This window comes from Lontra canadensis, unplaced genomic scaffold (assembly GCF_010015895.1).
Source record: "Lontra canadensis isolate GAN:19392208 unplaced genomic scaffold, GSC_riverotter_1.0 scaffold23, whole genome shotgun sequence".
Taxonomy (NCBI): Eukaryota; Metazoa; Chordata; class Mammalia; order Carnivora; family Mustelidae; genus Lontra; species Lontra canadensis.
The window spans coordinates 9,907,944-9,930,969 of NW_022631017.1; the positions used below are offsets into that span (position 1 = coordinate 9,907,944).

Sequence of the window (23,026 nt, forward strand, 5' to 3'; positions counted from 1 at the left end):
TTGACTACATTGCAGCTGAGTCTTAGTTAGTCTCTCTATATTAGTAAAGCTGATTTATATGTAATCTTCAAAAGTTGACTTGAAAAAGGACACGTCATTCTTACCACCCATGGCGTATTTTACCTAGTCTGAATAGGGTGTCTTAAAAATGTTTGCGAACTGCTGGTCAGAGGAGCTAGTTGGCAGGAGTCAGTGAGAATCATTTCTTATTTCTCCTGTGTCACTGTGACATAGCTCTTCTAAGTTCAGGACTTTGATAGACCTTGATTTGAATCTGCTATTGTCTGTGTCCTTGGACAATTGCCTACTCTTGTCTGTGTCTCAATTTCCTATCTGTAAAGTAGGATAAAAAACAGTACCTTCCCAAGTCAGTTCTTTGAGTATTAGATAAGATGGTGTGTATAAAATGCTTAGGACTCTGCCTGGCAATAGTAAGTCCTCTGTAGATAGTAGCCATTATTATTAGGTGAAAGGTACTTTGTATCCTGTAAAATGGTTAATTTGCTACTAGATTGTAATTTTTGTCTTAAGCTGCTTTTTGGGTTAAAACATTCAACCAGTATTGATTTATTCAGCCTGTGTTTTAATGCCTTTTATATGGAGGTTCACTGTTAATAATTGGATATATTTCAAATCTTATTTAAAATTTGGGGGTCTTTTTTTACTTAAATGTATTTGACATATAACAAATGGATTTAGGGCGCCTGGGTGGCTCAGTGGGTTAGGCCTCTGCCTTTGGCTCAGGTCATGATCTCGGGTTCCTGGGATCCAGTCCTGCATCCGGCTATCTGCTCAGCAGGGAGCCTGCTTCCTCCTCTCTCTCCATCCCAGGACTCTGGCTCAGGTCATGATCCCAGGGTCCTGGGATGGAGACCCACATCTGACTCCCTGCTGAGTGGAGAGCCAGCTTCTCCCTCTTCTTCTGCCCCCTCCCTCATGCTCTCTCACTCACTTTCCTCTCTCTCTCTCTCTCTGTCTCTCAAATAAATAAATAAAATCTTTAAAAAAATATAGTGTATAACATGTTAATTTAATATATTTATATATTAAGATATGATTGCTATTGTGGCCACAATTACAACCTTTATCGTGTTAATAATTAGCATTTCTTTTTAGTTGTTGCAATAATTAAATTATAATCTTTTAGCAGGTTTGATGATTATAATGCAATATTTTTGTCTATATTCACTGTAGTATGCATTAAGTCTCTAGGACTTATTGGCAGGGGTCACCTTCTTATAAAATCTGATTACTAGGGGTAGAGTTATCATAATGGCCATTTACTTGTTTTCTTATTTTGGCAGTGTTACATTATCTACAATCAGTGGTTTCCTTGCAGGAACTTTTTTAGTCCACTTGTCATCTTGTGAGCAATAATTTAATTAAAGCCAGATAACATTTAGAAAATTCACATAAGCAGGTGCAGGTAAACCTAATATGTCCTTGAACAAACGAGAACACTTTCTTGAGTCCTGCCTTTGTGGAATTCCCTAGACACTTATCTGTCTTATGAGACAAGTGACTGTTTTTGACATGCAGATCATGAGAGGAGGCTAGGGACACCTACATATTAAATATTGCTGAAGCTTAATTTTTTCTTTTTCTAGGTTAGAAATACATGTCGGGACACCTGGGTGTCTCAGTTGGTTAAGTGTCTGCCTTTGGCTTAGGTCATGATCCCAGCATCCTGGGATTGAACCCCTCATTAGGCTCCTTGCTTTGCAGGGCCCTGCTTCTCCCTCTCTCTCTGCCTGCTGCTCCCCCTGCTTGTGCTCTTACTCTATCTCTGTCATATAAATAAATAAAATTAAAAAATATATATGTATGTCACTAGAAGTGTTAAGGTTTTCTTACCAAATTCCTGTGGCTTGTATCATACTCACTTTGGGATGTGAATAACCCCATTTTGGAGAACAAGTAGTCAATTGTTTGAATATTTTATTTTGATATAAGAATATAACATAATTTTCTGAGTTCCTGTTCATTTAGTAATCTGTTCAACATAGTTGTAGTTGTTTTAGTGTGGTACTTACAGAAGATAACTTATTTTACTTTCTAAAAATCATAAAATTATGGCTTGATCATAAAATTATGACTTGCTAACTCTAGAATTGACATTTTTTGTCATCTAGGCCTAGCTTTTTCAGTAGACAGTGAGTTCTTCAGAGCTGGCAACTTTATCTTTTATTAATCCTTGAGTTTCTATCACCTAGCACTGGGCCTGTATCAGAGAAGAGAACTCAATAAATCCTTTTTTTTTTTCTCAATAAATCTTTTATCGGATGAATTACCTACAGATTCAGAAACTAGTTTGTCCCTTGACAAAGAAGTGGAGAATCAATGTGGTAATTGGTAAATGGAGTTATATACACTCTCAACATAATAATCTTGTCAAATGTTTTTGTTATGATTACAGTTCTTTATAAGTGTTCCAAGCTGTGCGTATCTATAAACATTTATTCACAAACATATAAAATCATGAGAGTGACAAGAATTTGGAGTAGTACTGGATGTTAGAAATCATTTCATCTTTCCCAGGGAAAGATATTTGGGGGATCCTGAAGCCAGAGAATGCCTGTAAACCACAGTCATGTTTCTCACTTGGGGCCCCTTACTGCCCTTGTGACAGGAGTCCTCTGCAAGGTTTAGAATAGATTTGCTTGCAGAGTATCAGAATCAAGGTTACACCAACCAGTATGGCCAGTGTACACCTGTTTATTCAGACTTTTGGATGACAAGGGTAGAGTATATATCAAAAGAAGTGAGGTATCCTTCCCATGAGAAAGTAGAATGTGATTTTTTGAGAGTGCTTAAGATGCAGACAGGATATCCTTTATCTCCCCAGGCGATATTAATTTAAAGTTTAAGGAATACTACTTCAAATTACATACCACATGGGTACCAAGAGCAGGAAGAAATTGCTAAACCATATGCTTGTAAATGCCATCGCTTTCCTCAAGAGAAAGATCATTTATATTTTGTAATTAAAGAGCAGAAGGTCTTTTTACCCATAAAGGCTTTTCAGTCAGGAAATAGGCGGGGCAGAGAGGGCTTCCCAGGGGAGATTTATAAAGCTTTCAAGGACTCATTGGCATCTCCACCCGGTGGAGCTTTGCTCTTTGTCTGTTTCCTGATTGCACTCGAGAATAAACTTTAAAAATGTGGAGAGCCCTTTCTTAAAGAAAAGTTTGTAAACAGTGCTGCCAGAAGTGAGTTTTAAGTAAAGAAATTGGTATTTAGGTTAACTTGGTTTTTTCAGACTCCTTAAGAAGTAATTATAACATTACAGCAGTATAAAGTACATATGGTGCTCACACTTTATTTATGGACATTGTTCATTATTTTGGTTAGAGCAAATGGGTGTCGTTTTCTTATTGCTTAGGAAATAGTCAATAACCCTGAGAATCTTAGTATGACTGCTTTAGTGTTTGGTTTTTTTTTAAATGCATTTGAACCCATGAAAGTTACCCAACCATGAAAGAGTATAGTTTCTATACCACTATCCCTGGTAAATAAATCCATATGAAGTCCCAGAACCCTCAAGTAATGATACTACATGCTATCATGAATGGCGCCATTTCCTGGTGGTGGTGTTCTTGCACTCTATCCCAGTAGGTCCTTGTTCCCTCTGCCTTCCTGTTCTCCTTCCTCCCACCTTGAAGGAACAGCTTGAGTGAATAGATTACCCTTGCCATATTCCGGGAATGTCAGCAAATTTAGACTTGGGCTGTCAACAGGAGCAAATCTCAGAGCACTGTGTTTGCATCTGGGAAAAAAAAAAAAATGGACCTTAAGTCTAGAAAAAGCCCTACTGAAAATCTCGAAGGTGAAGATCTTTAGTCAGGATGCATCAAATAGGGTGTCCTGGTAGGCCACGCTACTCAAGTAGCTGGTAGTCATTCCTGCCTTCGTGTAATGTCTGTCTTCGTGTAATGAACCTTTTGTCCTTGTCTTCAAGTTGTTAATTAATTTTCATCTGTGGAGATAATATATAGTCCCTCTGCTTACTGTTCTTAGTCACCAAATCAGGTACTACCGGTTGTGGCAAATTAAAACACTTGCTGTCTCATACATAAACTAATTTGTTTTGTAATTTTAGTGGCCAAAGTTATTAAAATATTTGTATAAAGTTTTATTATAAATAAAACATGATTATAAAAATTTAAACATAAAAATATGTAGTGCACTACGTAAAATTTTCCCACAACCCTGATCCTTTGGGTTAACCCTTGTTAACAATTTGATGTTTGCTTTTTAAAAATTTATTTAATAAGATAACATTTTACTATAATACAGTTTTGCAGTTTTTCCATGTAATACATTTTTTCCATGTAAATACATATATTTTAGATTTTTTCAATGTTGATAGTATCAAGTTTATTCCTTTAAAATTGTATATTACTCTACTATATATAGATTTACCATTATTTGTTTATCCACTTACCTTTAAATGGGCATTTGTTTTTTTCCAATTTTTTATTGTTACAGAAAGTGCTGAGGTTGCCATCCTTATGTATTTAATTCTGTGTTCTTGTGTGAATATCCACTTTTTAAAAAATGACTAGCTAACAACGTCTTTTATTGAAAAAAATTATGTATTCCCCCCACTGAATTGAAATACTGTATTTTTATACGTGTGTGTGTGTGTGTGTGTGTGTGTGTGTGTGTGTGTATGTATAGTGAATTCCTGTGTATAGTACTTGGGTTTTTTTTCTGGACTAATATGTTCCAATGATCTGTCTCTCTAATATGACATTGTTCTAATTGCTCTAATTTGTGAATTGCTTTCTCATCCACTAAGTTGGTCCCCCATTGTTCTTTTTTTTTCCCAGAATATATACCAAATTATATATCTGTTCTTCCAGATGAACTGTCTTATCCCAATTTAATTTAAAAACTCTGTTGTGATTGTGATCAGGATTACTTTTAATTCCCATATTAATTAGAACTGTGTTTCTCAACTTAAATCACCTCTTGATAAATATAAAAACTCACCTCTCATTCTCAGTTTTTTTTTTATGTGTGCCCATTTGTCAAATTATTATTTTTTAACTGTTATCCCTGTCAAGAATATTTTCTTGAATTTTGAAGCTTCAGAACATTTAAAGTACAATAAAATATCGAATATGCTTTTTTTGTATGGTGATTGAGGGATGGCTGATGTCTTTAAACAGTGGATTTTTCTGTGTCCAAGCAATGTATGTGTCTCTTAATGTATTTCTCTTAAATTCTTCAATGGACTTTGGGTTTATTCCATGAGTTTATGAGTTTATTCCTAAGTATTAGATATGTTTTGCAATTATAAATTGCAGGTCTTTTTCTTCATATTTTCCAGCTTGTGGTTTTTGGCATGGAAGGATACTGTATATTTTCATATAATAATTTTATGAGATCACCTTACTGAACTTCTTGTATTTTCTCTCTGATTTTTTTCAGTTGGTTCTCATGGATTTTTCATATGGACAATCAGATTATCTGCAAATAATTATTTTGCCTCTTCATTTTCTAATCCATTTACTTTTAACTTGGTTCAATTAATTGCATTGTCTTTTGTTTCTGAGAAATGCTAATAATGATAAGAGTAGACCTCCTTGTCTTATTTCTGAACTTTTCTGGGACTGTTTCTAGTGTTTTATTATTAACCAAATGCTTATATCTGTTACAGTTAGGCTATGTATATATGTATATGTATGTATCAAGGAAGTATTAGTATCCTAATAAAAGTCAGTATCCCTTTATTCCTATACAGTCAGAACTTTTTAAAAATAAACTCAGTAGTGATTGTTTAAAAAGATATTTTAGCGCAGTGCCTGGGTGACTCAGTTGGTTAAGCGACTGCCTTTGCTCATGTGGTGCTGCCAGGATCCTGGGATCAAGTCCTGCTTCCGGCTCCCCGCTTAGTGGGGAGTCCGCTTCTTTTTCCCTCTGCCCCTCTCAGAGCCCTGCTCATGCTCTATCTTACACACACACTCTCTCTCTCTCAGATAAATAAATAAATCTTTAAAAATATTGAAAAAAGGATATTTTAGCTTTTATTGGGCTAATTATATTATGATTTTATGATTTGTTCCACTTTGATGTTTTAATTCAATGACTTATTTTTCCTAATACTCATCTCTTCTTCTTGGAATTGACCCACTTTGCCATGAATCCTTCTGCTTAATTCTGTTTTCCAATATTTTACTTAGGATTTTTGTTATTTATGCTTGTTTTTGAGTGTGTGGGTGTGGGCATCTTCCCGTCAGGGTTAAATTTGCTTTATAAGAAGTAGCAGAAAACTACTTCCCATATGCACAGGAATTGTTTACATAACATTGGAATTATCTATCATTGAAATTTTGAAGAAATTCGTCCCTAAAACTATTTGGATTGGACATAATGGGAGGTCAGGGGTCACGAATACTTTTGGATGGGTAGAGTAGGCTATTTTCTTAGTATACCTCTCTACACTCCAAACCAGAGATTAAATAAGTACATCAGATAGGCTTTTAGACTCCTTATTTACAGTGCTTTTGCCGACATTGTTAGGCCTCTGATTGTTTCTGGAACCATACAGAAAATGGCTAACATAGCAGGACTGAACTGCTATCTCTAGGAAGCTCTGCTTTCAAGGTTGGCCCTTGACTGGTGTCTAGATGGAAACTTAGAGTTTAGAAGGGTTCCTGCCATCAGGTGATAAGAGTGGCTCACTTAAGCAGTTTGTGCAAACACTATGGTGTATGTTGAACACAACTTTCCTTTTGGGAGTCTGGAATTTGGATACATGCCAGATAGGGGCTACCTATTGGAACAGCATCCATTATAAATAGCCAGGGCTTTGAGTCTCCAACAAGCTTCCTGCTTGGTAACATTTGACATGTTTTGTCACAAGTTGTTGATGGGGGAATGAAGCACGTCACATGTAATTCCACTGGGAGAGGACCCTTGGCAGCTTATGTCAGGTTCTCAGATTTTGCCCCATGTGTTTTTTCAAAACCTTTACTAGTTTAGTTTTGTTTTGTATTCTTTGGCTGTAATAAATTGCAGTCATGAGTCCAATCATATGCTGAGTCTCGAGAGTTCATTTCATAGGTCAAGCCAAAACAGTGATATTAAAAGGCAGTGGCAGAGTTATATAAATTTAAAAAAAGTCAATAACTGTGTCATTACAGGTGTGGAAACAATCTCAGGGAAGTTAGAAAATTTGTCAGAGATCACATATGTTGACAGTGGCAGAATGAGTTTTAAAGCTTAAGAAACAAGTCAATAAACAGTTGCACACCATGAACTTTAAAATTTTTTCCAATTTTGTTTATCAAATTAAAGTTAGAGCTTTAAAAAATTAATTAATTAATTAATTAATGATATGTGTTTCTAAAACATGCTTTTTCTTTTTATTTTTTTAACATCTTAATTTAGTTTTATTTTAAAATTGAATTAAAACATGCTTTTTAAAATACAGGTGGGTGGACCTAAACTATTTGTAGTTAAGCTATGGCATCGGACAAAAATATTTTCAAATATTTTCTGCTTATGATCTGTGGCCTTGGTAATTTTGTGGGCACCATTTGCCTCTTTGCAGTAAGATTCAAAATGGAATCAAATCCTCAATGAATTTTCTCAGTGGATTTTTTTGTGTTTGTATTTGTGCACCAGAGTAAATGTATGTGACTACGGCAGCAGAGTCTAAATCAGTGGCTCCTTTTTAGCCTGCTTGTTAGAATCACTTCAAAAGACTGATTCCATATTCTAGGCCAACCAAGTCACAATTTCTGATGTGCGGTGCAAGCATTTTTTTCTGCCCCCTTCTTAAAGCTCCCCATGTGATTCCAGTGTGTATAGCTCATTGACAGTCACTGCTCTAATTAAAATTATTACTATATGCCAATAAAATTATATTTATTCCATAGTAAGTGGCTGTTTTCTATATCTGGCAAAATTCACTTTATATCTTCAGTTGGAAAAGCATGATTAAAATGTAAATTTAGCGAAATGAAGTTTTATGTATTAAGAAGTACAGATCTGGAGAACCTATTAAGGTAGATATTTATATATATACTATTGATGTTTATTATGTATCATTTGAAGAATCATAAATTTACCTTTCAGCTCGTTAACCAAAAATCAATCTTTTCTCATCAAGAGTCATTTCATCTCACTTATGACCTGGGTAAAAGTATAAGTGATTATTATACCTGGAAATATATTCACTGGGTATGTGCAATGCATTTGTTCAGGCAGGGAAAGAGTCTTTTGTTTAGAGCCATGCACCATCACTGAAATATGGGATAGTGACTTGACAGTTCATTGAAGAGTACTGAGGTTTTGAAGTCAGGCACCAGTAGATTTCAGAATTTCGTGGCTGACACAGGAAATGACCATATTATTTTGGACATCAGTTGGGTAATCCAGCCAGAAACCAAAACAAAAACCAGAAACAGTCTGATCCTTTAGAGTATAGCCAATCTTTGATCATATGTTAGAGTGGGGTTTGGCAAACTATAGTCTTTACAGTCTTTTCAGTCCCTTTTCAGCAAATAGTTTTATTTGCTGTTTTATTGCAACATAGTTTTATTGGAACATAGCCATGCTCATTCATTTACTTATTGTCAATGGCTGTTTTTGGCTCCACTGGTCTAAACAGAGATGGTATAGCCTGTAAAGCCTAAAATATTTATCTTACCCTTTGTAGAAAGTTTGCCAACTTCTTCTGTGTTAGAGTCTTGCATCACGCATTAAATAATTTAATCATGCATTATTTGCTGACACTCCTAAATAGATCCTCTTAAGCTGAGTTTTGATCTTTCATATATAGGTGACTGGAGATGATTTGTTTTTTAAGGCTTCCAAGTGAAAATTGTAGTTGAAGAGGGATTTATCTTGGCCATTAAGGGAGTATGCTGCTACCCCTTTGATGCTCCTATCTAGGGGGCCGGGAGCTTGTCCACTTACCTGGAGTGGGTGTCTTCTTGCCTAACTCATGCTCCATCTCCCTCTGTGTCACAGTCCTTGCTGTTGCTTTCTCTGTTGAGGGTGGACATGGAGTAGCAAGGATTTGGGGAACCAAATCCAAGTAGCAAGGATTTTTTACTGCAGTTTCTGGGGATAAAGAAATGTTTTGTGCTAATAATGGATCTAGATATGGACTTTACAGATTAAGAGTGGTTTAACCTTTAATCCTGGTCCAAGTGGACAGTTCAAGACGGTGTGGAGGTCTAGTGAAGAAGGCACATCTGTCTCAATTCCCCTGGTCTCTGGTGCAGTAGATGGTTAGCATAGAGGGGTAGCTGGCACCCCTCTGAGCGGTCAGCTATGTCTTTACCTGGGGCACTTGAATGCCGGTGAAGACTCTTACCGCTTGCTGGGTTACTTACCCCTGAGAAAACAGAACCTGCAAATACTGGAGAGATTGAAGAATATAAACACTTTTAGCTTTCAAGGGACATAACTCCCCTTTCTAACATAAACGGCTGTTAATCATGTTTCGATTTTTAGTTACATCTGTAGAAAAGCATTGCATACAAAAGCAAAGAAATGCCTGTAAATGAGATTAAATGTAATGATGTAGTGGTAAACACAGGCAGAGCTGTGAGTTTGAATTAGAAGTTACAGTTTAAAGAAAAATATCGGGGTTATTCTTTATTTTCAGGGGGGTAAAGATTTCATTAATAAATGTCAGGCTATTTTTGTGACTCTAAAAGATTGTGTTTTAGAAAATATTTAAGGTATTTTCACACGAAAGCCTCTGAAGGTATTTGGAATCTGATGACTTAGTTTATTCTGCTTATGACTTAGGTCTAGATCTATGCCCAGATGACTCTCCTCCTGAGTATAGTTATACCCAACCTCGTTAAGTAGATCTGTGCTACAGAGGAGTTCCAGTTGTTGGGTTTTTTTTTTCAGATACTGTTTTGTTGACTTAATTCTGGTTGTGAAAATTTGACTTGAGGTACCAAGAAATACGAGACCTGTAATTGGCACGGTTTTCTAGAATATAATGGCTCCAAGTGCTGTTTGTGTTAGAAGAGCTGGCATTTTTGTCTTCCTAGTATGGTAAGACACTGAAGGGATTGGAGTTCATGGAGTCAGGCTGAATTACTTCTGAGAATAAATTGGTTGATAAAGATGGGAGTCATGATGCAATCTCTCTCATGCTATTTGTTTTAAAGTCTTTCAAATTATTGTTTAGCTCTGTTTATGGTATGTGATTTTCTAAGTGTACTTCCCTCCTTCCACTAATTCTTACCCCTTCTTTATATCCTAGATCAACGACTATCACCTGTTCTACAAGATGAGTAACAGCCACCCTCTTCGCCCCTTTACTGCAGTGGGGGAAATTGATCACGTGCACATTTTGTCTGAACATATTGGTGCCTTGCTGATTGGGGAAGAATATGGCGACGTCACATTCGTTGTGGAAAAGAAACGTTTTCCTGCCCACAGGGTAATTTTAGCAGCGAGGTGCCAATATTTTCGGTAAGTGTATATTATTTTTTGAAGATTCAAGTCACTTGTGGAAAACACTGGTATTTTTCTCCTCTATGAAAAATATGTAACAAAGCATAACAATAAATCTTTGAGTTCAACCTCTACAGGAATTCCCTCTTTACAGACTTTTTGTTAGATTTTTTTTTTTTAAATCACCTTTTCCTTCAGGAGCCACCTGAGAATTAGAGGGTGAAAAGCCTTCCCACGCTTGAATGTTCCATATCAACCATTATTTTCAGGGTGTCAGGAATATTTCTCAGCCTGAGTCTTTGCGGCCCTCACCTTTTCCTCACAGCTCATGACTAATGGAACTTAAGCTGATTTACTGGCAATTCGGCTTCTTACTGTATAAGTGGACCGACCTCTGAACTTGCTAATGAACATGTATACCTCTTAGTTTCAGACCACTGAGGCCCAGGACCTATAGGTAACCCAACAGATCTATCTCTGAAATAGGCAGTTTGGCAACCCTGTATTACGCTTGATCTTAGCCAAAAGGCCGAGGAGTGATGGCAACCCCAAATTAAAGGGAATTTAAGTATTTACTGAGATTTAGTTTTATTTATTTATTATTTTTTTGAAATTTAGTTTTAAAACTAAGCAAATATATAACTAAAACTAAGCAGTCTTTATGTGCTGATTTAAAAAAAATAAAATCCTGCTTATACATAGCCCTTGTTTGTCACTCAGACCTCTAACTTCCAGAGTTACGAATGTTAAGCTAAGCTCTAATTACTCTACATTTTACCTGATATTTGTTAAAAGGAAATCATTACTGAATTATTGACTGAGTGATAAATTATCTTTGGTAAATCCATAGCGTCAATATCTAAAAATAATGGATTGACTTGGGAGACTCATACCTAAAACCTGAGATGCCAGTGGCTTAGAGAAAATTACACTTACCTTCTAGTGAAAACTACAGTCAAATTTTCACAACCAGAATTAAGTCAACAAAACAGTATCTGGAGTCACACACATTGTATTGAGGTGAGGCTCTTGGAAATATTTACAATTCAAACTCTTTGAGTATATTTTAAACATTTTTAGAACCTCCCATCTTGCACATATAAAATGCCACAGTAGATGAAGCCAGGAGCATCTTTTGAGAGTTCTCGCTGACCCTCTCCTACACTCCTGCTAGTGGTTAGCTCCACCCAGACAGCCTGCCTTGGTCTGGTCATATTAGTAACCGGTCTTTGTCCTCTGCACACGTTTCCTTTTGTGTTTCTCTTTTCTTACTGGTCCACTCTTTATTGTTAAAGTGTTTTAGTCAGAACTTTTCAGCTTTATGTTTAATATTTGTTAACATTATATACCTTTCCTCTTCCATAAGAATTCAAGACAACGTGTGTGGGTATCTTTTAGACGATCAGTATATTCTCAAAAGAAGCTCACATGCTTTTAGAAATTTGAAGATCATATTGAATGAATGGAATATACTCCCTTACTGAACTTGTTCTTGGTGTCTCTTTGTGTATATTGAACATTTATAGTATATCATGGCTCACTAGGTTCAACTTAGAGTCATTGGTAATGCTATTTTATATTCTCATTGCTGACACGTTCATATACAAAGGAACATTAGGAGAAGCCTCCCTAATTGTTGTCATAGAACCTATCAATTCGCAGATGAGGACGGACTAACTGTCCACGAGGGAATTTTTCACAGGTTGAGAGTTCATATTTAGTGTTCCAAGGAAGCCTCATCAAAACCACTTGTAAAACGTTGAGAATTTAGGAGAATACCATGGCTCATACTGCAGTGGGAGTAAGTCTTGGTGAGATCTCCCTAGGAAAGTATTCTTTAGTCCAGTAATTTTAAGGTCATGGTGGGATACTCTCTGGATTAATGAAAACCTTCAAGGGTGTTTTTAGGCATAGTATAACCCAGTAAAGAAATATGCTCAGAATATTTGTAAATCTTTGCCTGTAGTTTCAACTATTTCCCTGAGGCCATCAAGAATGCCAAGACCTGGAGGAGGGTGGGAGGAATTCCAACAGACATGGAGGGAACCCTTGAAATGGTAGTCCTACTCTGAGAATTTTAGGAGCAAGGGGAGCCTCTTTTTGCACTCTTTTTCTCTTGTTTTCACTTTTGCATATTTTCTTTCTCACTTCAACTCTTCTTCTGTACTCCTCCTTTGTCCTCCTCCTTTCTTTCTTGATGGATTGGAGATTTAATTGGTTCATATTATTTCTCCTACAGTAATAGAGATAGAAATTCAAATTCATTACCTGACTGGGCTATTTGGTTTTCAGTTTTTAGATGAACAGATAAGCAATAATAGGATTTTTTTTAAAATCTGAAAAATACTAAAGGACAGGAAAAAAGAAGTCAAATCACCCATAATCCCATTCCCAATTTTATTTTTAATTTATGAACTAACAAATGGAAGTCCTTCCCTCCCAGCCATTAATCCCATTCCCCAGAGACAACCTCTGTTAACAGTGTAAGATGAATTTCCCCCAATTTTTCTCAATGTAATTAGATACACCTATATATCTATGTGCATACACACATAAATATGTGGTATATACTTTTTCCCATCAACACATCTGGGTCTGCAACTTGACTTACATACTATATCCTGGATATCTTTTGAAGACTGTATACATCGATCTCGTTTATCTCTGTAATAGCTGCACAGAAGTATGTATCAGTTTTTAAAATTCTGTTTCTGTTGATAGACATTTAAGATTTTTTTTCAGTGTTTCCATTGGTTTTTTGTTTTTTTTTTGTTTTTTTTTTTTAAGATTTTATTTACTTGTCAGAGAGAGAACATGTGGACAAGCAGGGGGAGCGGAAGGCAGAGTGAGAAACAGGCTCCCTGCTGAGCAAGGAGCTCAGCTGGGACTGAGTCCCAGCACCCTGGGATCATGACCTAAGCCAAAGGCAGATGTTTAACCCACTGAGCCATCCAGGCATCCCTCCATTGTTTCACTATATATGCTTATACATGTATCTTTACTTTGCTGTATTATTTCCTCTAGAATTGAGTCCTAACAGATTACTGAGTTGAAGGGTATGCCCATTTTAGATTTGAATAGGAATTACTTAAATTACTTTCCCCAAAGGGGTGCCTATTTATAGGCTCAAAGCAGTGCATGAGAAAACCCGTTATTCCATTGCTTTTGTAGTACTGCATAGTTAACAGGATTTTTAATTTCTGCCAGTCTAACGGGAGAATGGCACCTGATTGGGTATAATTGTTTTTATCTGATTATATCTTTTCCTACAGAGTTTTACTTTTTAAAGAGCTTATTGACCTTTAATCTGTTTATATGGATTTCGCTGTTCCTTTCAAAAGAGCGCTTTCACCTTTCTACTTAATGTTTATTACATATTTGAGGTCTCAGGATATTTCATTAGTCCAATTGTTTATAGAATTAATCCAAAATAGTTTATAAATCATTTCTCTTTCTTTAGAGAACTATTTAAAATGATTACTATGCATTTCTTCACCTGAATTTTTGAGTTATTAAACAAATTTATGTTTGCATAATGCTGATAACCGTGATTTCATAATATTGTAGCAAATCTTATCTGAGGTCTTCCTTATGTATTTGTTCTCTGACATGCAGAGCATTACTGTATGGTGGGATGCGAGAATCTCAGCCCGAAGCAGAAATCCCTCTCCAAGACACCACCGCAGAAGCATTCACCATGCTGCTTAAATACATCTACACTGGGCGGGCAACACTGACAGATGAGAAGGAGGAGGTGTTGCTGGACTTTCTGAGCCTGGCTCATAAATATGGATTTCCAGAGCTGGAGGATTCTACCTCTGAGTATCTCTGCACCATACTTAACATTCAGAATGTCTGCATGACTTTTGATGTTGCCAGCCTCTACTCACTTCCCAAGTTAACTTGCATGTGCTGCATGTTTATGGACAGAAATGCTCAGGAGGTGCTCTCCAGTGAAGGCTTCCTCTCCCTTTCTAAGGTGTGTCATCGTCTGCAAGTACTCTGCAGGCACGCATCGCATTATTTAGATCTGTGCAGCCGGAAGAGAGCCATAGACTAAGAATAAAAGATTAGGAACTGTCGGTCTGGAAGAGGTCATCTGTCTAGCCTCCCGCCTCTGGCTACTGAGACTCTCTGTAGATCATATAAGAGAGAGGCAAATTCCTATTTTTCCTTTTTTAAGATTCTTCTGGTAGGTTCTATGCAGGGTGGGTGTTTTCCAAGTGACGCCTGTCAGATAGGTTCCTTTGTGGTGTTGCCTACTATTTTTTGGTTTTGTATCTCTCCAACAGAGAGGTACAACTAATAATTCCTTATTGTGAGAGGGAAGGTTCATAAAGGAGATCTGAGGTGTCCTTGGATGTTTTAAGTCCACTGTTTTTTGTGGGTTTTTTTGCTGGCTCAAAAAAATAGACTGTTTTGCTCAAATCTGTCTCTGAACCCTGGTCTCTCCTTTCCCTTTTTATGTTCCTCCAAGGACCTGAATATTTCAAATGGGACAACATATTTGAAAAGCTACGTATTTTGGCCCATATGTTTTTTACTATCCTACTTAATTTTTTGGAGGCAAGGGTCTTTGAGGGTTGCCCAAGTGTTGCTGGAGGTCAGTCTGGAAATCTGAAAACTAGAACTACAGGAGTGCAGTAATACTGTAGAACACAAGCTTTCGAATTTTAAATGTCAGATCTATCTTACTGGCTTATAAATGTGAGCTCTCCTGGAGAGCCTGCATGGAATGACAGCTCCTCATGTTGCTATTTTTCTTCTTGTTTTATTGAAATAGGTGCAGATGTGTGGGAAAGACTAGACATTTGATGTAGTGGTACAAGATGCCCATGGCTGTTCATGGAGCTGTGATGGGCAAGAGAGCACATGGCACAAAGATTAAAGAAAGAAGAAGGTCGAAGAGAGTTGTTGAGATAGAAGTGATCCTTGCAGTTCTGTGAGGTTTTGCTGATTGATCATACATAGGGCTGAACTCCATAATGACTGGAATTTTTTTTTTTGTCCTTTTCAGACAGCACTTTTAAACATCGTATTAAGAGATTCATTTGCCGCTCCCGAGAAAGATATTTTCCTAGCCTTGTTAAATTGGTGTAAGCACAATTCAAAGGAGAATCATGCTGAAATCATGCAGGCTGTGCGTTTGCCTCTGATGAGCCTCACTGAACTTCTGAACGTTGTGAGGCCTTCAGGACTGTTGTCTCCCGATGCCATTCTGGATGCTATTAAAGTTCGATCAGAGAGCCGGGATATGGACCTCAATTACAGAGGCATGCTCAGTGAGTACCTGTTTATCCTCATCTCCTGCAGATGTTTTCTCCCTTGTCTGACAGTCTTAGCTATAAAATGAGTTACAAAACTCTAGTTGAAGGCGTACGTGGTAAGTGTGGGTCTAAGAACATATAGTTTTGCTTTCTCTTGTTCTCTTCTTAATTCCCCCAGAGATTGTGGAGCCTTTGTAGACTCCAAAATAGGTATTTTTGCTATTCCTGGACAAATTTCTTTAGCTATTCCCTAGAATATCAGAAATAGAGACTTTCCTGAAAAGTGTCTTCTCATGCTAAGACCTTTCCTGCCTTCCTCCCTCAAATCAGCACTGAGTATGTGCTCTGTACTTATTATTATTTGAGGTACTGTGAACATAGAGATTCTAAATAGTAGTAATAGCTATTTTCAACACTTATGTGATTGTTCTTATTAAGAAAAGTAATAGCAATTATGAAGTGCTTATAAAGTGCTTGTATTATCAATAACAGTTCTACATGGTCATTTAAGTCTTACAACAGCCTTTTGAAGTAGGTACCATTATTGTCTCCATTGCACAGAGAGGTTAAGTAACTTGCCCAATGTCACACAGAAAGATGCAGAGCAGAGAGACAGACCTGTGTAGTTAGGCTGTGTAATGAACTACTACGTTATGCTGTGTAACTGCAAAATATAATCTCCACCTTTGATCCTTTTAATATCCTTGGGGATATAAGACATGCACTCCCATGAAAAGTTAAGTACAACCATGTTGAAAGTGAGTACATGTTGTGAACGTTGGAAGAGGATATGGCTTAGAAGGATTAAAGGAGATTTCATGGAGATTTTGAAGCCTGAGGTGAATCCTGACCTTGGATATTATGAGTGGCATCAGGGTGGATTGTGTTCCGAGGGGAGGAGTGGTTACGTTTGACAAAGTAGAGCATTTGAGAGACCGGGAATAGAAGAGGTGGACTAGAGCAGAAGGCTCGCGTTGATTAACAACAATGTCTGTAAAGGTCAGCTCTGCCCAAATCATGGAAGTCTGTCTGACTAGCTTGGGATTTTTGCTTATGCCCGACGAGCAGTGAATTTTCGAGAGGAAGGGATGCATGAGTATGATGATGGTTTTAAAAGTTTGATCCATGGTGCTGTAGTTGCTCATCTGGAATAGAGAATTGGTTCAGGGAGACCAGCAGGGAGGGTATTTGACCTGCACGAGGTTGATACAACTGTAAACTGAAGTGGCTGTAGGAAAGAGAGAAAGTAAGTATGTATAAAGGAGATATTATTCTAAAAAATTAGATCTTGGTGACTTAAGGGATATTAATTTGAGGATTAAGTTTAGGAGGAAGTTACCTTATTTTATTAAATCTAAGAAACCAGAAGTTCTTTTCTGTACCATTAAGAAAGAAAAGAGTACTGCCAGTTAAACCATGACACACTGTCATAGCTATATCCCAATTTCAGGAATGTTAAAATTTGAAAAAATATGTGTCTTAGAACTAAAGAAATTTAATAGTTGTTTGAAGATGCTGAGCTTGATTTTAGACTTAGCAAGTTTGGGGGTTTCTGGAACATCTAAGTACCAAGTTCTGTCCCATGTTAGTCATTTCCCTGAGTAATCTTTTCCTTGACCATGTTCTTACATTGTCTTCAATACTGATTCATCTTAAATAGGTGTCCTTAGTCTGGATTTCTGTCCTGACTCATCAGATTTAGATTTCTTTTCATTGGGGCCAGAAGAAAAAGTATTGGTTTTGGAGCCAGAAAAGTTTGACTTCAAATCCCAAATGAATTACTTATTAATTGTATGACCTGGCATTAAGTTACATAGGAATTTTACTGTTAGTCCTGTATTTCCTAGTACTGTTATGAGAATTAGTTGAAATAATTTGTGCAAATTATGTCTGGAAATTCAATCTAGGAAACCATTGTATTATCATTATTTGTGTTCTTCCTCCTTTCTGTATGTCTGTGTAGGAATTACCACATTGATTACATTGTTTTAAACATTTTTGTTAACTTATCTTTGATCCTTGAAGGCAGAGATGATCTTTGTAAGGTTTGTTGATCTTTGTATCCTCAACATTTAAGATGGCATATAGCATATAGCAGACATTTGGTGAATGAACACATAGGAGTAGCAGTGGAAGCATGTTACTGGCATTTAGGAAGCAATCGGAGCTGGTGAAGAAAGAGTTGAGTCCTGGACTAGAGTGTAGAGAAGGAAATAAAGCTCAGAGTCTGAGATTTGGAGAAAACCTGTAGACAGGGGCCTGAAGCTAGAGAAAGAAGAATTAGAGAGGTAGAGAAAAAATGGGGTAGGGTTATAGAAGCCGGCAGAGGAGAGAACTTTTATGCAGAGAAGGTAGTCGCTGGTATTTAGTGGTGCTGGGAAGTCAGAAGAATGAGAATTGAGAGAAAACTTTGGGATGTAAGTTGTAGTTGCTTGGTGAGTAGTCTGAGCAGAAGCTTGGCTAAATGGGGAATTAGGCATGGGTTTGAAACGATAGTAAATATAATATGTTGACCATCCAGTGTGAATTGGAGTGAAAGGCAGTAGAGAAATAGTATAGCAGCTAGAGGGAATAGCTCAAGAGAGATCTGGGAAGAGATTGGAGGTGCTAAAGAGTGGTCCTAGGTGAGAGGATGGAAGGTGGGGAGGTAACAAGATGAGTAATAGAATTTTGAAATTTCTGAATCCTCATTGTCAGATCTGCTTCATATAAGTTTCTTTTTCTCCCTTCTTGCCCTATCTTTGATTTGAGGTGTTGATAGGGCCCTACAACTGGATTCCTTATAGGAATAACCTTGGGACATTTTTTCAGGAGTGAGGAGGTGCTTTGGAAACTTCATTTAGTTAATGGTAGCTTAGAATTGACCAGCTGGTCACTGGAGGTGTCAGACCTGGGTTATAATAAAGCCAGGAGATTACCATGAAAGGGAGTACTCAACCAGCTGAGGCACACTCAGTTCTGGAATGACATATTTACTATAATTATTACTCATAAATGTTAAATTATTCATCTTGGCATAATCCAGTGGGATCTCAAGGAAGAGATTATATAAATGTCTGAGAATCTTTTATCTCACTTCTGAACTTGAGAAATGATTAAATAGCAGGCTGGTTTTCTGACTTTTTAACTATATGGGTAGTAAAATCCATAATATCAACTAAGGATGCATAGCACTTTCCTGTCAGCTCCTAAAAATATACATTAGTTATTCTCTAAGTAAATGTTATCCAGACATACCATTATTTTCTTTTATCACATTTCTTCTCTGTTAGGAATACTTGGCCTGAAATTTCAGAAGTCTTCCTGGATTGTTCCGGGAAAGGTAGTTATGCTTATTTTGAAACTGTTGACCAAATTTGTTGTTTCTTTGTTCTCCCCTGCATGTAGCTTCTGTTTCTTTGGGACTTTTCATGAACTGTGGAGAGGTTCTGTTCTGGATTAGGGACACCACAGATACTAATGCTTTTTCTTTGAGTTTATTAATATTAGTTACTGGAAGGTTCAACTCTTAGAGCTGCATATCCTGAGGATTTTAACGAAATTACAATTTTTTCCCCCTTAAAAAAAAAAGGATCCAAAGGATGTTTTAACTCACCAGTGATGGTTAGTCTTTCTGGGAAGGTGGTTTTGAGTAGCTTTGTACACACACATGGGGACAGGAATTAACTTTAATGAAATTATTTTTTTTCCGTAGGTATTTGAACAACTTACCGGTCCCTTAATGCTTAGTTTTATCTTAACTATGGAGGTATTTCTGCCTTGAAAGTTAGTGCTTTTTCTCTTCAGGCTGAGTAATACTTTGTTTTGTGTGTCTCAGATTTTAGACTCTGGGAAAGAGGACAGTATTGTTTCTTCATGTTTATAGCAGGGAGTATATCACAGCTTCCATTCTCAAGGTTTCTTTTTTTTTTAAGATGTTATTTATTTATTTGAGAGAGAGAGATACAGAGAGAGTATAAGCAGGGGGAGGAGCAGAGGGAGAGAGAGAGTGTCAAGCAGACTCCCCGCTGAGCATGGAGCCTGATGTGGGGCTGATCTGACCCAAAACCAAGAGTCAGTTGCTCAACCAACTGAGCCATGCAGGCACCCCTGAAACTTTAATATTTTTAAAACTCTTTGAGATATATGTTATTTATCCTCCCAGCTATAGTTGATAGTATCTTTGTCAGTAAACTAGGGGGTTCACAAAGAATCCCTCCTGAGCATTCCTCTGTGGAGGCGTTTTATGTTTGATACACACTTGTCTGTATGAGATGATGAGCTGCTGGAGGGTGAGTCCAGCATAGTCCGGCACAGAGAAGGCAGCTTAGAAATTTTTTTTTCTTTAAATATATAGGATGAAGTCCCATTCAGCTCTTAGAAGCTTTTAGTCTGTGATCTTTATAAGTAACTCGCCTAAAGTTACTGAGTGGAATTGAAGCCTGAGCTGGAACCAAAGTGCTGATCTGACTCACAAGGCCAGTGCTCTCCAACAGAGTCTCCTGCCTGGGTTATTTTCTGTTGGTGTTTTGTGTTTGGCATGTTTGAGCACGAGTACTGTCAAATGTGGAAAGGAGGCCTGCAGAGAGTGGAGATAATGGGGAGAGTTAGGGAAGACAGGGGTTGTCAAGAAAGCCCTTTGTAATGCTACACTTGTTGGATGGCCAAGCCACACATCTTCCAGGGAAGGCAGGTTGAGGAGTACAAGGTGATTTGGGGTACAGAAGTAGGTAAAGGTATGGCAGTGGGCAGATAACCAGGTGTGGCTCCAAATGACCCATCAGGAATGGTCAACTGTCTCAGCCTAGATGTAATAGAAAGTTCAACAAAGGGTGATTAAAAACATAACGCAATCAAAGGAAAACACAAGATAACTAACCTGGCACCAGATTTTGGCACTGTGTTGCTAGCGGCCAGTCCTACTCCATTTCTCCGTAGCTTTTCTTTCAAATAATGGCTTGTTTCTGCCTAACTATGGAACTTCAGAGCTTAATTTTTTTTTCATATTTGTAAAATGCATCCAAAATTACAAATGCAAAGAAAAGTATGGTTATCTGCTTGGTTGCTTAATCCCTAACACCCTGTATTTTTTGAGAGCCCTTTTTTCTAAGCTTTTTTTCTCTGAGCCCCAATACAGGCAGTAAGAATATTTATGGTTTGAGTTGTTTTATTATGACTTGAATTTTCTCATGATCACTTTGTTTCTTAAATTCTTCTTAAATTTAACTATAGGTTTTGTACACGCATGTGTGTGTGCACAGCACGCACACACACATGCATACACACACAAATACTTGGAGTTGTATTTTTATACCACGAGATACTCAGATTATAGTCACTATGAGAGAATTTCCACTTGTGTGAGTGTTTCCCATTTTAAAGTAAAAGATACTTTTGGGGGAATCTGTATCAAGAATAGTTAGAAAAGTTCTCAAGTGCTCTTGAAATAAACTTCAAAAGAAGACTTTAGACTTGTGGTAGCATTTCATTTGCATCTTAGACTTTCAGTTACACTCACTTGAAACCCTTGTGCCTGTGTGTTATTCCAAGCCTACTAAATTTTAGAGATGAAAAAGCTTATGTTTAGAGAAAATCAAAGGTTAGCAGCACTTTCTAAATCTGAAAGCTTGAGTTCCCCCTTTTTTGCTGTGGTCTTGACTAGTGGTGTCAGAACTGGTGGAGATAGTTCCAGCGGTCAGCAGTGACAGACTTTAGACCCTCCCATTTTATACCGAGTAGCAAGGGAACAGAGATCTCTTTTTACCAAGGGTTACACGTTACTGACACTAAAAAGTGTCAGTTGGGAGTTTCTGTTTGCTTGCTTTATGAAGTGCTTCATCTCTAGATTGGAGACATCAGGAGGGCAGGGCCCATCTGTCTCATTCTCTGAGGTATTTCCGTGGTACCTGGTACAGATTGAATCCTCCGTAAGTGTTTTTTAACTGAATGTTTTATATTTCCAGGACATTGTAGCATATATTTTCTGTAGTCTGATCTTTACAGTAACACAGAGGGTGGGTTGGACACAGTATTATTTGTAGATGAGAAAACATGCAGATTCAGAGACTGAGTGGCCTCAGGCAGAGGCAGTGTGCGGTAAAGCCAGAGTCTCAGACTTAGGTCTTCTCACTTTAAATACAACTCTCTTTGTTTTTACACTGTATCAGACTCTGTTTTTTCCCTCTGAGTCTCAGGCGACCTTTTAGGGAGGGGATTAGAGGGAGAGGAGTAAATACGGTCTTCTCCTCCAAAACCCTTATGATGGAGGTGGCAGACAGGGCTCCTGGAGGCAGACTGCTGGGTTCTAATCTCAGCTCTGTTACTGGCTGGCTATGTGACCTTAGGCACCAAAGTCCATCCACCCTTTCTCTGCACCTACTTCCCCATCTGTGAAATGGACATGTAATAGTATTTCACTCAAATGGTTGTGAGGAGTGAATCAAATGAATTAATAAGGTTTGTTAAATAAATGAGAAATGCATAATGAAGAATATGAGTACCATGAACTAATAGAACTCAGGAAGTTATAAACCTGTATCACATAAGCACAAAAGAGGTTGAACATGACTAGGTTTCATTTTGGTTTTTTTTTCTGAGTTGCCTTACCCTTTTGTGAGTTAAATAGACCTACTGCAGCCCCCATTTGTCAGCTGCATTTATTGTCATATTCTGGAATCATTCCCTTTACCTGGCTGCATCCAAAAAATGTTTTCAATTAATTTTTTCTTTTGTAAGAGACAGAGTGTGTGCGTGATCAGGGGGGCAAAGGGGGAGAGAGTGAGAGAGAATCCTAAGCAGGCTCCATGCCCAGCGAGGAGCCTGACATGGGGCTCAGTCTCACAACCCTGAGATCATGACCTGAGCTAAAAGCTAGAGTCAGACACTTAACGACTGAGCCACTCAGGCGTCCCTGAAAAATTTTTTATTAAAACCCACATTCTTCAAAAAGAAAAAACAAAAACCCACATTTTTTAAGAAATATGCAGTGATGAATTACTTACCCCCTTTCCCTAAGAGCCTAATTATAGCTCACACTTCCCCTATTTAAATCACATAGCCAAGATGTATACGTGCTGTGAGAATTCAGCATTTATTTATAGTCTGTAAACTTGCTTAGTTCTTTTATTGTGTTGTTTAGTATATGCTTCATAATAATTCTGATAATTTTTTTAGAGCTTACTGTGTGCATCTCATTTAATCCTTCCAACAAATAAACAAAAACACCCCGGGCTAGGTATTGCCCTCTTAAGAGACTGAGATTCAGAGAGGATAACGTCCCCAAAGTGGTTGGCCTGGTTAGAGGCATGACCACTGTTTGAACTCTGATCTGAAGCTCAAGCTCT

The 23,026-nt window shown here is 37.5% G+C and overlaps 1 protein-coding gene across 4 annotated transcripts in view; it reads left to right on the top strand.

Annotated features, from left to right (window-relative positions):
• BTBD9 (BTB domain containing 9) overlaps positions 1 to 23,026 on the top strand; it is a 411,577-nt gene that overhangs the window by 30,108 nt on the left and 358,443 nt on the right. For all 4 annotated transcript variants that reach the window (XM_032862306.1, XM_032862307.1, XM_032862305.1 and 1 more), the window contains exons 2-4: positions 10,244 to 10,455; positions 14,053 to 14,416; positions 15,455 to 15,719. In XM_032862306.1, coding sequence (XP_032718197.1) covers positions 10,271 to 10,455; positions 14,053 to 14,416; positions 15,455 to 15,719 — 814 coding nt within the window. In that variant the 5' untranslated portion in view covers positions 10,244 to 10,270. The remainder of the gene's footprint in view (positions 1 to 10,243; positions 10,456 to 14,052; positions 14,417 to 15,454; positions 15,720 to 23,026) is intronic.